Raw genomic sequence first — 12,220 nt, 5'->3', positions numbered from 1 at the left:
GTCGTCTGATATATGTTACCATGATGGGAGAAGGGGTGGATGGGATGATCGAACTTCACACATGCTGAGCCGCTACGAGCATGTTTTTGGCGCAGATGGATGGGGCTGCTGTTTGCTGCGTTCGATATCGTTTCAAAGGCTAAAATGGAATAGAAGGTCCGACTCTGGACACCTGATTGTAGGTCAGAAGGATTGAATCATCACTCTCTACATGCTGTCCTCTGCATGACGTCTTCATGGCCTGTACATCCAGGCCACGAGGGACGCCAGGTCGACGTCATTACTTGAATCAGCCAGTATGTTTGTCAGCCCATGACCTGAGTCAAAATCTTTCGAACGGCTAAAGATACAGGATTATCGATGTAGGTGTGAGCGTGAGCGAGGTTGAGACGTGCAAAGCGGCATAAACATGCCATCTGCAGGGGCCATCTGCGACAAAGGGGAACGGCAGAAGATGGGGCATTTGGGGGCCAGTTCTTTCTGCCATTTCTGACCGCCACGAGTGCGGCCCGCTATGAATGCAGCAGCACCTATTGTTGTTGTCAACTTTCAAGGCAGACTGACAGCTCAGAAATCAATCCACCGAGGACGACTTCGTAGGACCGGTATTCCGATAATCCCAGCATCTCTTCATCCCTCCGGCTGTCGCTACCGAAGCTAAACACCCAATCCACAGGATCCAGGTCGCTGGGAAATGATGCGAATTGGACACAGGGGCGTATTGTGGATGGTACAGTGGACACCTGCTAACGGCCTTGCCGCCAGATCCCCTGTAGCCCCTTGAAGCCCCCCTGCACCTCAATCAATCTTTAATTAATCTGCCATAAATCGGTAACGCCTTGGCGGTTTCTTCTTGTGCGCAAACTCCTCCGGCCAGGACTCCGGCCAACGCCCAATAACACATGCGGCTGAAATCCACGAACCCCACGGTTTCATCTGACGCTCTGCTCGTGTCTGTCAGATTCGATGGGATGCTACGCCAAGTTGTCGTCCAGCTGCCAATGCCCTTGCGACAGGACTGTCCCCTACACGTCGTGTCCTGATCACAACCGAAGTGCCTCGGCCAGGAAGGGTCTCAGGCAGCTCGTCGCGAGCTGATCTGCATCTCATCCATGCGGCGGTCTGGTGCTCCCTCCACCGCGCCCCCGTTTTTCATCTGTTGTCACTCGTCTCCCGTCTCGAGTTGACTGCAAGTTCGGACGAACATGGATCTACAGATTAAACGGCTGGATGCACGCAAGGAGCTGCTTGCGCAAGAACGAGGCGTCTATTGACCCATGACAGGCTGACCGCTTGCGATTGGTGGAATTGAGCCTCCAATGTTCATCTTTTCCTAAGGCAGTTGGTCGGTGTGTTCAGCATCTGGGCAATGCACCTGGCGCCTTCGCGCCTCGCTAATTCTGGGAAGAATCCCGAACCGCTTGAGTCGCCTGGACCCCGGCCCAACCCACTCTTCCTTCGACATTTTGAGGCTCTTCGGTTCAGGGACGACATCCTGAAACCGACAGCCCAGCGACCCCCACCCGAAGACCCAACCTTTGCGGAATCGAGAAGACGGCTCGCAACCGTTACCTCGGATCATGGCTGGTTGCCGTTCAGGGATGCTGAATCTATAAAGATGGCATGCTCACTCGTCTCGAATGCTTTTTCCTCTTCTTACAGGCATCAGTCTTTGAATCTTCATTCCAACCACCTTCACTCTTTACACATTCGCTATCTGCATTGATTGCATATCATTCTTTCACTCTTTCGCTAGTCCGATAACTTTATTACTCTCTCGACAGCATCCCACCTGATTTTGCAATTTTTCAAAACAACCAACCAACAACCACCATGTCTTTCACCAAGTCTCAAACTTCCATCCTCCTCGCGGCTCTTGCTGCTGCCCCGGCCCTCGTGTCCGCCCACGGCCACGTCAAGACCATCACCGCCGGTGGCCAGACCTACAAGGGCTTCGGCCCCGGTAGCCAGGGCGAGTCCGTCGGCTGGACCACCACTGCCAACGACAACGGCTTCGTCGCCGCCACCGCCCTGTCCGGATCCGACATTGCTTGCCACCGCGGTGGAAAGCCCGGCGCCCTCTCTGCCACCGTCGCTGCCGGTGGCAAGGTCGAGCTCGAGTGGGACACCTGGCCGGAGTCTCACCACGGCCCCGTCATTGACTACATGGCCAAGTGCAGCGGCTCTTGCACTTCCGCCGACCCTTCCTCGCTTGAGTTCTTCAAGATTGACGAGGCCGGTCTCGTAGATGGCTCTGCTGCCCCTGGCAAGTGGGCCAGCGACGACCTGATGGCCGCCGGCATGAAGTGGACCGTCACCGTCCCCGCCGATCTCGCTGAGGGCGAGTACGTCCTGCGCCACGAGATGATCGCTCTCCACGAGGGTAACCGTGAGGGTGGTGCCCAGTTCTACCCCCAGTGCGTCAACCTCAAGGTCACCGGTGGCGGCTCTGCCACCCCCGCTGGCACCAAGGCCACCTCGCTGTACACTCCCACCGACAAGGGTGTCCTCTTCAACATCTACCAGGCCAACAGCGACTACCCCATCCCCGGTCCTAAGATCGGCGCTGCCGGTGGTGCCGGTGGTGCTGGTGGTGCTGGTGGCGCCGCCCCTGCCCCTGCCCCCACTTCCGCCCCCGCTGGCGGTGCCGCCAGCTCGGCTCCCGCTTCCAAGCCCACCACCCTCGTCACCTCCACCAAGGCTGCCGGTGGTGCTGCCCCTACCCAGGCTCCTCCCGCTACTGGTGGCTCCGGCGCTGCTCTGTACGCTCAGTGCGGTGGCAACGGCTTCAGCGGTGCTTCCACCTGCGCCGAGGGTACCTGCAAGAAGCAGAACGACTACTACTCCCAGTGCGTTCCCAACTAAGGGAAGAGGAATGAGCTTCCACTAAGAAGAAGACCTGAAAATCATGTAGAATAGCTGGTCACTCGAGAGCTACCTTTCTTGTTCATATTCATCGACGATATCCTAAGATCAATAGTATCGCTATCAAATCATCACTGTTAGCTAAGCTCGTGAGGGCTTCTGTTCATAGTCAAATGCGATATACACACTGTACAATTAATTGTCAATGTAATCTATAACCAACCATTTCAGTCTATCAAGTGACTCGTGTATTGGCAACCGATAAAACTCCAAAATATTCTTTCCATACAAATTCATGGTGTCCTACTTTCGTGATTACTGGGTATCGGTGATAGGTTAATGATGCGTATCCAATACATGACTGTTCTGTCAACGGTGGTCGACTCGTAGTGATGGCAGATTCGGATGACTGTTGTAACCCTCGGTGATGAGAAATCCTCCCGTATCCAATGAGTCCATGCAAGTGTTGGCTAGTTTTTTTCGCACCTAAAGCCCCTGTGCGTTTCGACCCTCTAGCAACTATCTTACTCCAGCTACTATCCCACTCCGTATGATTAGAGGGGCGGATAGAACTGGTCGACTCTGCATTATAAAACTTGACAGCCCAGCTTTTGGGTTTCTCTATCAGGTATGCTCTTTCTTTTAAGTATCGAATTGCTTAAGGGCTTGAAGGCGGCAAGCATCAATCACTACAGTCTGTGGTTTGAACTTGGGGCTCCTAGAGACCTGGACTTTTGAGCGAATTGCATGTCACTTGGTGTTACATATCGGGAACGATGAGAGACTTCTGCCTGTTATATCGGTGATAGATGGTGATGGCATACCATCAGATGCTGATTTTATTGGCTGTCTAATTTTAAAGCAAAAACAAAACTGATAGGCTATATACAAGATGGTATAGGTAGTGTGCAAGGATCAAAATATACAGCGAATGTAAGAGTTAGATTTAAAAAAGATAGGGCATCTAACCAAACCCCATTGAAAGAAAGTGTATGATAGAGAAGAGAGGAGCGTAGCTTAGCCAGCGGTGATGGTGAACATCTTAGGGTTGGCACCTGCCAAGACGCCGGCAGCGTTCTCGCCGTCGGGGTTGACATCGTCGTAGGCAAAGGTGTAGCCGAGGTTGTCGATCTCGTACTTGTGCACGATGCGGCCGTAGTGAATGGTGGGGTCGCTCTTGTAGTACATATCGCTCTTGGCGTGGGGTTGGACGTTGCCGCCGCTGGCCAGGAGGGTGGAGCGGTAGAAGGCGGCGCAGAGGCGGGGCACGACGGCCGAGTGCACGTTGTTGTCGCCGGGCTGGACGGTGAAGGGGCCCGAGTTGCAGCCGAGGATGTCGTCGATGGAGGGCTTCTGGTAGCCGCGGTTGTCGCCGGCGCAGCTGAGCGTGTTGCCGTTGACGCGGCACTTGACCTTGCCCGCGGCGCCCTGGGTGTCGACCGTCAGGTCCTCGGCGGCGTACTTGGCCCAGACCTTGTTGACGTAGCCGTCGTAGTAGCTCGACAGGGCGCTGGGGTTCAGGGCGCGGTACTTGAGCGGGGAGATGACGCGCAGGGCCTGGCCGGACTTGCTCTTGACGCACATCTTGTCCCAGGGCTGGCCGTCCTGCTTGGCCTGGCTGACCATCTCGTCGCAGATCATGCCGACGGCGCCGGGCTGCAGGCCGCGGACGGACTGGGTGCCGCCGTTGGCGAGGGTGAGCTGCATGGCGAACGAGGGGCCGACGAAGTCGACGAAGGACAGGTTGGCCCAGACGCCGTTCTCGTTGTACGTGAACTCGACGAAGCCCCACTCGACGCCGGCCGAGGGGTCGCGCGGGTTCTCGGCCGCGGGCTGGACGAGGCCGATCTCGCCCGCGTCGTTGAGCACGGTGAAGAAGTTGATGGTGCCCATGGCGAAGTAGATGCGGCCCGACGTCATGAAGTCGGGCAGCGTCACCTGCTTGGTGGTGCCCTTGCTGCCGAGCTGGATGGCCACGGGCGCCGTCACCTTCTGGGGGAGCTGCCCGATGCCTTGGGGTAGTAGTAGGTCCCGTCGCTCTGCAGGATGACGAGGGCATTGTTGCGGTCCTTGCCTGTGATGTAGGCGTTGACTATGACACGATTCGTCAATTAGTACGTGTTTGGTTTCTAGTCTGGTTTCTAGTGCTGTCCGCTTCCGAAACGGCCGAGCAAAGAAAGAGAGTGAGAGAGTGAGAGTCATGATGTGTCATGAATCAGGGGAACCGTTTTTCAAAAGTGGATCACACCGTTGAAGAGTGGTGGTGGTTGAAATAACCGTCAAACGGTTGAGGCTAAGGGGTAACAGAGATCCGACGAACGATTCAGCCTAGACTGAATCGCGTCAAGCTTGACTCAGACCAGAGGAAATAAAACTCACCATTGTTGCCCAGGTTGTTCTGCAATGAGAGTTGCAAAGTGTCAGAGGTGGTAAGGTTGGTCGGGTACAGGGTTCCGTTGAGGGTGTTACCCGCAGTCATGATGATGTCGCTCCCGCTCCCCGAGTCGTCCACCTGCGTGACCGGGATCGGGTTGGCGATGGAGAGACCGATCAAGGCCGTGGCGCTGGCCACAGCGAGGTTGAAAAAGCCGCGCATTTTATATGTATGTGCAAGAAGGCTTTCCAAAAAGAAGATAGAAGTAGTGTATATGTTATGAAAAACGTATAAAAACGTAAGTGTGGTAATAGAGAGCGATGATAGTGAAGAGTGGTGATAAGTGAGTGTGACTATACGATCATAGCCAGAAGAGTAGATGCCTGGGTGTGTCCGGCTCTGTGATTTGAACTGATATTCAAAGAGAGTGACTGTAGAGAAAGAAAGAAACAAGAAAAGAGAGAGAGCGATGGGATCGTCGCAAGACCTGTGTAAGCTGGTTGCGTTGTGGAAAGAAAGGAACGCTTCATCGGGGATGGAATGGAAGGTGCTTTATACATCTCAACCCTCAACTCTCATCCTCTCCCGCTCTCGCCGCCGTCCATGCGGTGGATCGAAGGAACAAGTCGGCCACTTGACCGACTCGGGGGTCCTGAGTAGCACGGCAGTCTTCTGACACGGCGCAGTCCATTTTGCCTAATCCCTATAGCGAGGCCACGCCTAGGACCACATTCCCCGGATGCAAGCTTGACAGGCGTTTGCGACCATCTGACCGTACGAAGAAGGAAGGTATAAGGCGGAGAGGTCGACTAAGCTGATCAATGCTGTACGCGTCCGGCTGACCGCTCCACTTGGGGGGTTCGAGGCCGAGAAGCTCCCGAGTCATGGCGTTGGTTAACGAAACATCCCACACCACCCTCGCCCGCAGAATTGGTAGGTTCAAGATGCAGATTTGCTAGTTCGGACGAAATGGTGTTCTCCAACGGCAGCTAATACAAGCAAAACGGCCGTGGTTGTATGTTGTCGGGGGTGGGTACGCGCTAGAAGGACTTTGTCGGGCGATTCTTGGCGACTTGGCCGGTTGTCCGACTCGGAACATGTTCCCCCACGTGAGCGGTGTCCTTACTAGAGCGCCGCTTGCTGCTCTAGCCGATGCAGGTACGAAACCTTAAAGGAGACTCCGAAAAGTTCGAGAAGGAAAGAAGGAACAAGGCGAAGAAAAGCCTGAAGCCATACGCGCGTTGTCGGTCGACGATGGGAAGAGGCAAGAGTCAGGGTGGAAACGGTAGGGCTTGGCTGGTCGAAGCTACTCCTAGTCGTTTTTTTGACGATTCGGCTAGTGCTTCCTTGAGCGAATCACATGTAGGCGTGATGGTTCATGCAAAGGAAGCAACGGTAGATTCGAGGGATGGACTGGCCTAGATTTGATGTATTCCTTCAGGAACTACGAAGTTTTTGCTCCTCAGCTGCTCCCTTTGTGGCGGGTATTCGCTTGGCGACACCCAGTATCGAGCTTGCCAGGCGTGAGGTTGGGGCTGAACCGATGTAAATAGCGAATTAAATATATTGTGACTGATGTTGTCGGGAAGTATGACCGCAAGTGTCAAAGTGAGGATGCGGAAGTTTTTTAGATGCGGCTCAAGAACCAGGAATGGATGCGGCGCAATAAGTGTATGTAATGGCGATTTTGCTGGGCATCCTCTGTGATTACCACATGATGGGGGTGCCTGAGTGCTTACTAGGTTAAGCTAAAAAGCTATTCCTATTCCTGTCTTGTCATCTGTGATCTGCACATGGTCAGGATCGATATACTTCCTCGGGGGCGTCCATGGCCTCTGACAGGACGCCACATCATCTTCGAAGTGACGCTTCGACTCAATCCGCCCAGTGATTGTTCCACAAGGCACCACTGGAGTGACTTATTCTTGATTTATTTCCGGTGATCGAAGACAATCCTGCCCTTCTGGCTGAAAGAAAGATGTCGCCAGTTTGGTATTGCCAAAGATGGGTCCAAATCTTCCTGAGGGATGCGCCATAATATAAGCATGACAAGCAACAATCTTGGCAAAGCTTACAATATGTGCGGCGCCGCAGTGGAAATGCTGTCACTGCAGTGATATGTAAGCTTGAAAACAATCTCGCTTATCGTATATCTACGCCAATACGCACACCTATCCTTCAAGTAATTTGAGATGTCAAGTACTAAGGAGATTCACACTTGCAGCCACCTGTGCAGCAGCGCTTCCTGGCCCAATTCTCCTGTCAGTTCGAAGTAGACAGGCTTACTATCGTAGGGTTTAGTGTATCGTCCTAGCCACCCACTCTTAAGAGGGGCCCGCAAGCCCACGATGGTGTCAAGCCTGACCCAGTGCCCAAGCTTAGTTGTGACTAAAGTAAGCACTAATATGGTAGAAGCAGATAAAGTCTGCAACGGTTCAAGCCACCCACGGGGACGTGCACTCAGCAGGGGTAGCATGCAGTTTGACGACGTCGGGACATGAATGCGCTATGGTTACTGACTGGAGCAATGAGATGGCAGATGCGTGCAGGGCCGCTTAATAGCGTAATGGCAATATCTGGAACTCAGGGATATGCACGCAGAGAGTTGGGATCTAGCTTCCCGTGTAATGGTGCAATGTCTGGTTTGAATGGTCCAACTGTTGAAGTATGGGGAAGGTGAATTGAAATTTGGACAAGTTGTTGATATCACCGTGATCAAGTCAGTAGGCTTGGCTTGTAGGTCAGCCAGTTGGGCAATGAGCAGCTGGCAGTGAAATTGGCAGTGACAGCTGATTCACAAGCTCGTCGGCGCAGAGTCATCAATGAGCGTGGCCAACCGCAGTACATGGGTACCTGCCCAAGGGAAAACTCTGGGTAAACCTCCTATTGTTAGGTAGCAGGAGCAGAAGTAAGGCATATAACTACCAACAACAGAAGATTCCTACAAGCCGAGCGTTCCCTCCACTGAAAGCGTAACTTGATGGTCAGAAGATAACACAACGAGTGATTCATTGCCGCCCGAAAGGTCCCTCCACTGAAACCTGAACACGAGGGTTCGAATCGCCAAAGCGGTTTCTCGATCCTGGAATTCCCCGGAATCCCAGGTGCTCTTTTTGTCAATTTTTCTATTTCATGCCAAAACATTCTAGGACATAATTTTTGCTCTTTTTTTCATTCCAAAATAGCTGCAACATCGCCTTCCACTGTTCTGTTGTGTGGTGATATTCTTCTGGTGTTTTTGGTGTTTTTGGTGTTTTGAACCATTGCATGGTCGACTCACCTGACCGCCTAACGCCCAAGCATCTCACCTTGACCCAGTGACAGTGATTGTTCAATCGAAATGCAGTTTCATTGCAGCGGTACTCATATTGATACCCTCCCATTTATCTTGGTTAGCACACTCAAATGGGCTTCATGTCCAATGGCAGAATGATGCTGATCCCATATAAATCGACCCCTATCCGCCCCTTTCGATGTGGGTCTCGCTATGTTTCCTGCAAAAACAATGAACCGTCACTTCACTTATACACGATGTTGCAATTATGTGAAAATCAATTTACACACAAATCAACATTTATCCATGGCCATATATAATTTATATAATTATACACCCTGTAGATCATGAACCCGCCTTGACGCGGGAGAGTGGACACGATAATGTCGTTTAAATACGAGTGGATCCTTCGAGAACAGTCTCATATTACGGCACAGCAGCACCGCCCCTTGACACTTTCGCTGCAACCAATCCAACAATTGTTTCTTTCTTCTCCATCGTCACGACTTGTCAAAAGAAGCTTTCTTGTAACCATCCACCGGTCGCCGTCTCCGACCACATCTGAGAAATGAAGACGTCCATTCTCTTTTTCTTCACCGTTGCGGCCACCGCGCTGGCCACCCGCGACGTGGGCTTACCCATAACCAGCGTCGTGCCAGCCTCAGCCACCGCCACTTCCTCTCAAGCCCCATCGGTTGAAACACAGGACAGCATCGCCCCTTTCGCGAGATACGGAGGAGACGCGACAACAGCCCAGGAGTCGGAGGGCCGCGAACGTCGCTGCTTCGCCAAGGCCGGCCACTCGAGGCCAACAGGGGATTGCCCGGGCGACGGCCAGACGCATTTGCTCCGTCGCGAAGCGGGCTGGGATGACGCCGCAGAGCCCCCGGAACAGCGGCGCCACGGGGGCGCGGTGGCCGGCGCGCTGATTGGCATTGTCGTGGTCGGCCTCGCGACGCTGGCGCTGATCATGACCGTGTTCTGGAAGTGCCGGGTGAGCAGATGGAAGAGGCTGGAGGCGGCGGCGGCGGCGGAGAGGGATCCCGAGCAGGTCATGATGTCGTCGACCGCCAAGCACGCATCCGTGGCGACGCAAAAGCCCTTGCCGACAGTGCCCTCTTCGCAAATCCTCGCGTCGCCGCCGTCTACGCATAATGCTCCTGCGCCGATGGAGGAGCTTATCTCGTTTAAGTAGACGTTGGTCCATGGAACGTGACGGCTAAGACATCATTTCCTCGAAGAGGCCATTTCTTTTCGACTATATAACTCATGATCAACATTGTTCGAACAATTTGAAGATACAGTAATACATTAATTATCGACAGTGGTTCAATGGAACCGCCTTGCGACTGTATTAGATAATACGGTGTACTTAATATATAGCCCGAACCAAAAACCCAGAATCAAATCATATCGCTCAGTAGTACGTAGTAGCATGGTAATCCAAACCCCTCCCTCTCAGGAGCTCATTAGTGACCCAACAGCCTAAATGGAAACGATGACGGCCTCGCTATCCGGCACCTCGACCGCCGCGATGCCATCCTCGACCTTGACCGTCTGCACCTCTTCCTCCTTGGTGCCGGATCCACCATGGGGGAAATGCCCCTTGCCGTCGTCTACACTTTTGCTCCACTGCTCCCCGGCCCATGTGACGTTGTGTCCCGCGCCACCAAAGTCGAAGCCCATGGCCGCGGCGCCGAGATCCGCTCGCAGCCGGCGGACCTTCACCTCCTTGACCTCGGCATCCCCCACCGGGAAGCGGAAGGTTTCCGATGTGCGCTTCTTGCCACTGCCCCCGGCGGCGGCGGCAGTGCCGTTGTACAGACGCATGTTCACCAGCGCCATCCGTTGGAGCTTGTTGTTGCCCCCGTACACGGCGTACGCGCTGAGATAGGGGTGGGCCTCGCGATCGAGGTCGATCTCGTGCACTGCGACCGTAACCTTCATGTCAGCCGGACCATCACCGAACACGCCATGCCGCGCTTTGTCGACAGTGTCGGGGCCGCTGACGGAGTGACCCGCCCCTCGACCCCCGCCAGTAGCAGGCCTCAAGAAGTCGGCCACGAAGATGGCCGCCGCGAAGGGGGCGCGCGCCTGGGGTCCCGGGTTGTGCGGCTCGCCCGTGGCGTCGGGCACCCAGAGGACGTGGTTCGCGACGGGACGGCCTGCCATGTGGTTGACGCGGCCCACGCCGCGTGCCGCGAGGGCCAGGCTATAGTCGACGACCCACAGCGCGAACCCGAAGCCGCTCACGAAGTGGTTGTTGGGGCTCGCGAGCACCGCCGCCGTCTCCGAGATGGTGTAGGGGATGCCCTCGGCGTGCGAGGCGCGCAGGCTGTGGAGGTAGTGCTTGTCGAATTTGTCGGTGATGGACTTGTGGCTGAGCATGAGTTCTATGACGAGATATGTTTAGTCTGTATGTCTTGATAGGTATCTATGAAGGGAGAGTATTATAGTTGAGCTCAACTTACTTTGCATGGTTGCATCGTTCCAGGGCTGCGGGTTGAAGATCTGGTACTCGTGCTCCGCCGTCCACTTGGTGAGATTGTTCTTGTTCAGCCCTGCTTCGAGAGCGTTGACACTGATATAATGAGTCAGTACCAGTCAATAAAGCGTCTTCGACTTGCGTCAAAAGGGTCGGGTTGGAATCGTTGACTACTCACGTGTCGTAGATGTTCTGCTTGGCACTGTTAACCCCTTCAAAGATCCTTCGCTCATTGCCCTCGAGCTCGAGCTCCTTGATGATGATATCCTCCAGCTCCAACGCATCCTTGACATACTTCTGCACATCGTGATCATAAAACTCGACCTCATTACCCAATGCGATAGCCTCGACATTGGTCCGGGGGTCCAACCCCGCCGCCGCCCGCGCATCCCACGCCCGCCGCACGAACTCGCGCACCAGCGTTCCGTTGACCCGGGGGCCCTGGGGCGCCTGGATGGTGATGCGGGCGTCGGGGAACGCCTTGTAGCCCTCGAAGAAGGCGGGTCCGATCTTGTAGGACGCGGCCGACCCGTTGGGGCACTCGCCCTCGACGCAGACCTTGATCTGGGACTCCGGGCTGGGCCGGGTCGAAGACGAACTCGTCGCCGCTCGTGCCGCCGACGCGCACGATCGGGGGCGCGGCCATACGCGACGCCAGAGACGAGACCAGGTTCTGCGAGAATGTGTTGGCGTAGTTGTTGAGGAAGGCCGACTCGATGTTCAGGCCGAGGAAGTCGGCCGGCACCGCCGCGGCGTCCGTGGGTTTCGTGCCGGGGACTTGGAGGGTCTGCGTGTGGGCGGCTCTCTTGTGGTGTTGTTGGTGGGGGCCGCCGCTGGGAAGGGCGTCGACGCTGCTGCTGCCGCCCAGGAGGGCGGCCACGGTAAGGACTGTGAAGGATTGACGCATGATGCTCTCTCTCTGTGTCTCTCGTTGCTCTGAGACCTGTGTATATAAAAAAGGAGTGAATGGTCGACGAGAACGTGGGGAGAGAGCTCGTTGAAACGACAGAATACCGATACCCCAGGGGGAAACGCCCGCACTTTATAGGGGTGATATACCCAAATATATTTCCAATAGTGTGATATGGCGTATCTGGTCTTACCCAGGGCGTATTCAACCCGTATAACGCTCGACCAGCCATGGGTTTGACTGGTTGGCTTACGCATACATTTGCTCACCTCATTGGCAATCCCTCTCTCAGCTCCGTGCGCCACTGTGCTT

General features: G+C 54.7%; 4 protein-coding genes across 4 annotated transcripts; 1 reads left to right on the top strand and 3 right to left on the bottom strand.

The window, feature by feature from the left end:
* Positions 1–1,833: 1,833 nt before the first annotated feature.
* Positions 1,834–2,865, top strand: PG998_011389 (endoglucanase; the record flags this gene model as incomplete). The annotated part of the gene is made up of 1 exon (XM_066878205.1): positions 1,834–2,865. One exon carries the CDS (start codon positions 1,834–1,836, stop codon positions 2,863–2,865), a length of 1,032 nt encoding a protein of 343 aa, XP_066727259.1.
* A 1,017-nt stretch (positions 2,866–3,882) lies between these two features.
* On the bottom strand, positions 3,883–5,461 carry PG998_011388 (uncharacterized protein; the record flags this gene model as incomplete). Its single annotated transcript, XM_066878204.1, has 3 exons — positions 3,883–4,866; positions 4,917–4,957; positions 5,245–5,461. The coding sequence occupies 3 exons, from the start codon at positions 5,459–5,461 to the stop codon at positions 3,883–3,885; spliced, it is 1,242 nt and encodes a 413-aa protein (XP_066727258.1).
* Positions 5,462–9,174: 3,713 nt separating this feature from the next.
* Positions 9,175–9,666, bottom strand: PG998_011387 (uncharacterized protein; the record flags this gene model as incomplete). The annotated part of the gene is made up of 1 exon (XM_066878203.1): positions 9,175–9,666. One exon carries the CDS (start codon positions 9,664–9,666, stop codon positions 9,175–9,177), a length of 492 nt encoding a protein of 163 aa, XP_066727257.1.
* Positions 9,667–9,998: 332 nt separating this feature from the next.
* On the bottom strand, positions 9,999–11,884 carry PG998_011386 (uncharacterized protein; the record flags this gene model as incomplete). The annotated part of the gene is made up of 4 exons (XM_066878202.1): positions 9,999–10,906; positions 10,985–11,094; positions 11,177–11,568; positions 11,594–11,884. Coding segments are annotated over 4 exons (1,701 nt in total), but the record flags the coding sequence as incomplete, so codon positions are not given.
* Positions 11,885–12,220: the final 336 nt, after the last annotated feature.

Source organism: Apiospora kogelbergensis, assembly GCF_038363985.1.
Source record: "Apiospora kogelbergensis strain CBS 113332 chromosome Unknown utg000007l_segment0_segment0, whole genome shotgun sequence".
Taxonomy (NCBI): Eukaryota; Fungi; Ascomycota; class Sordariomycetes; order Amphisphaeriales; family Apiosporaceae; genus Apiospora; species Apiospora kogelbergensis.
The sequence above is the reverse complement of the archived record's forward strand: the minus strand, read 5'-3'. Positions and strand labels throughout refer to the sequence as shown.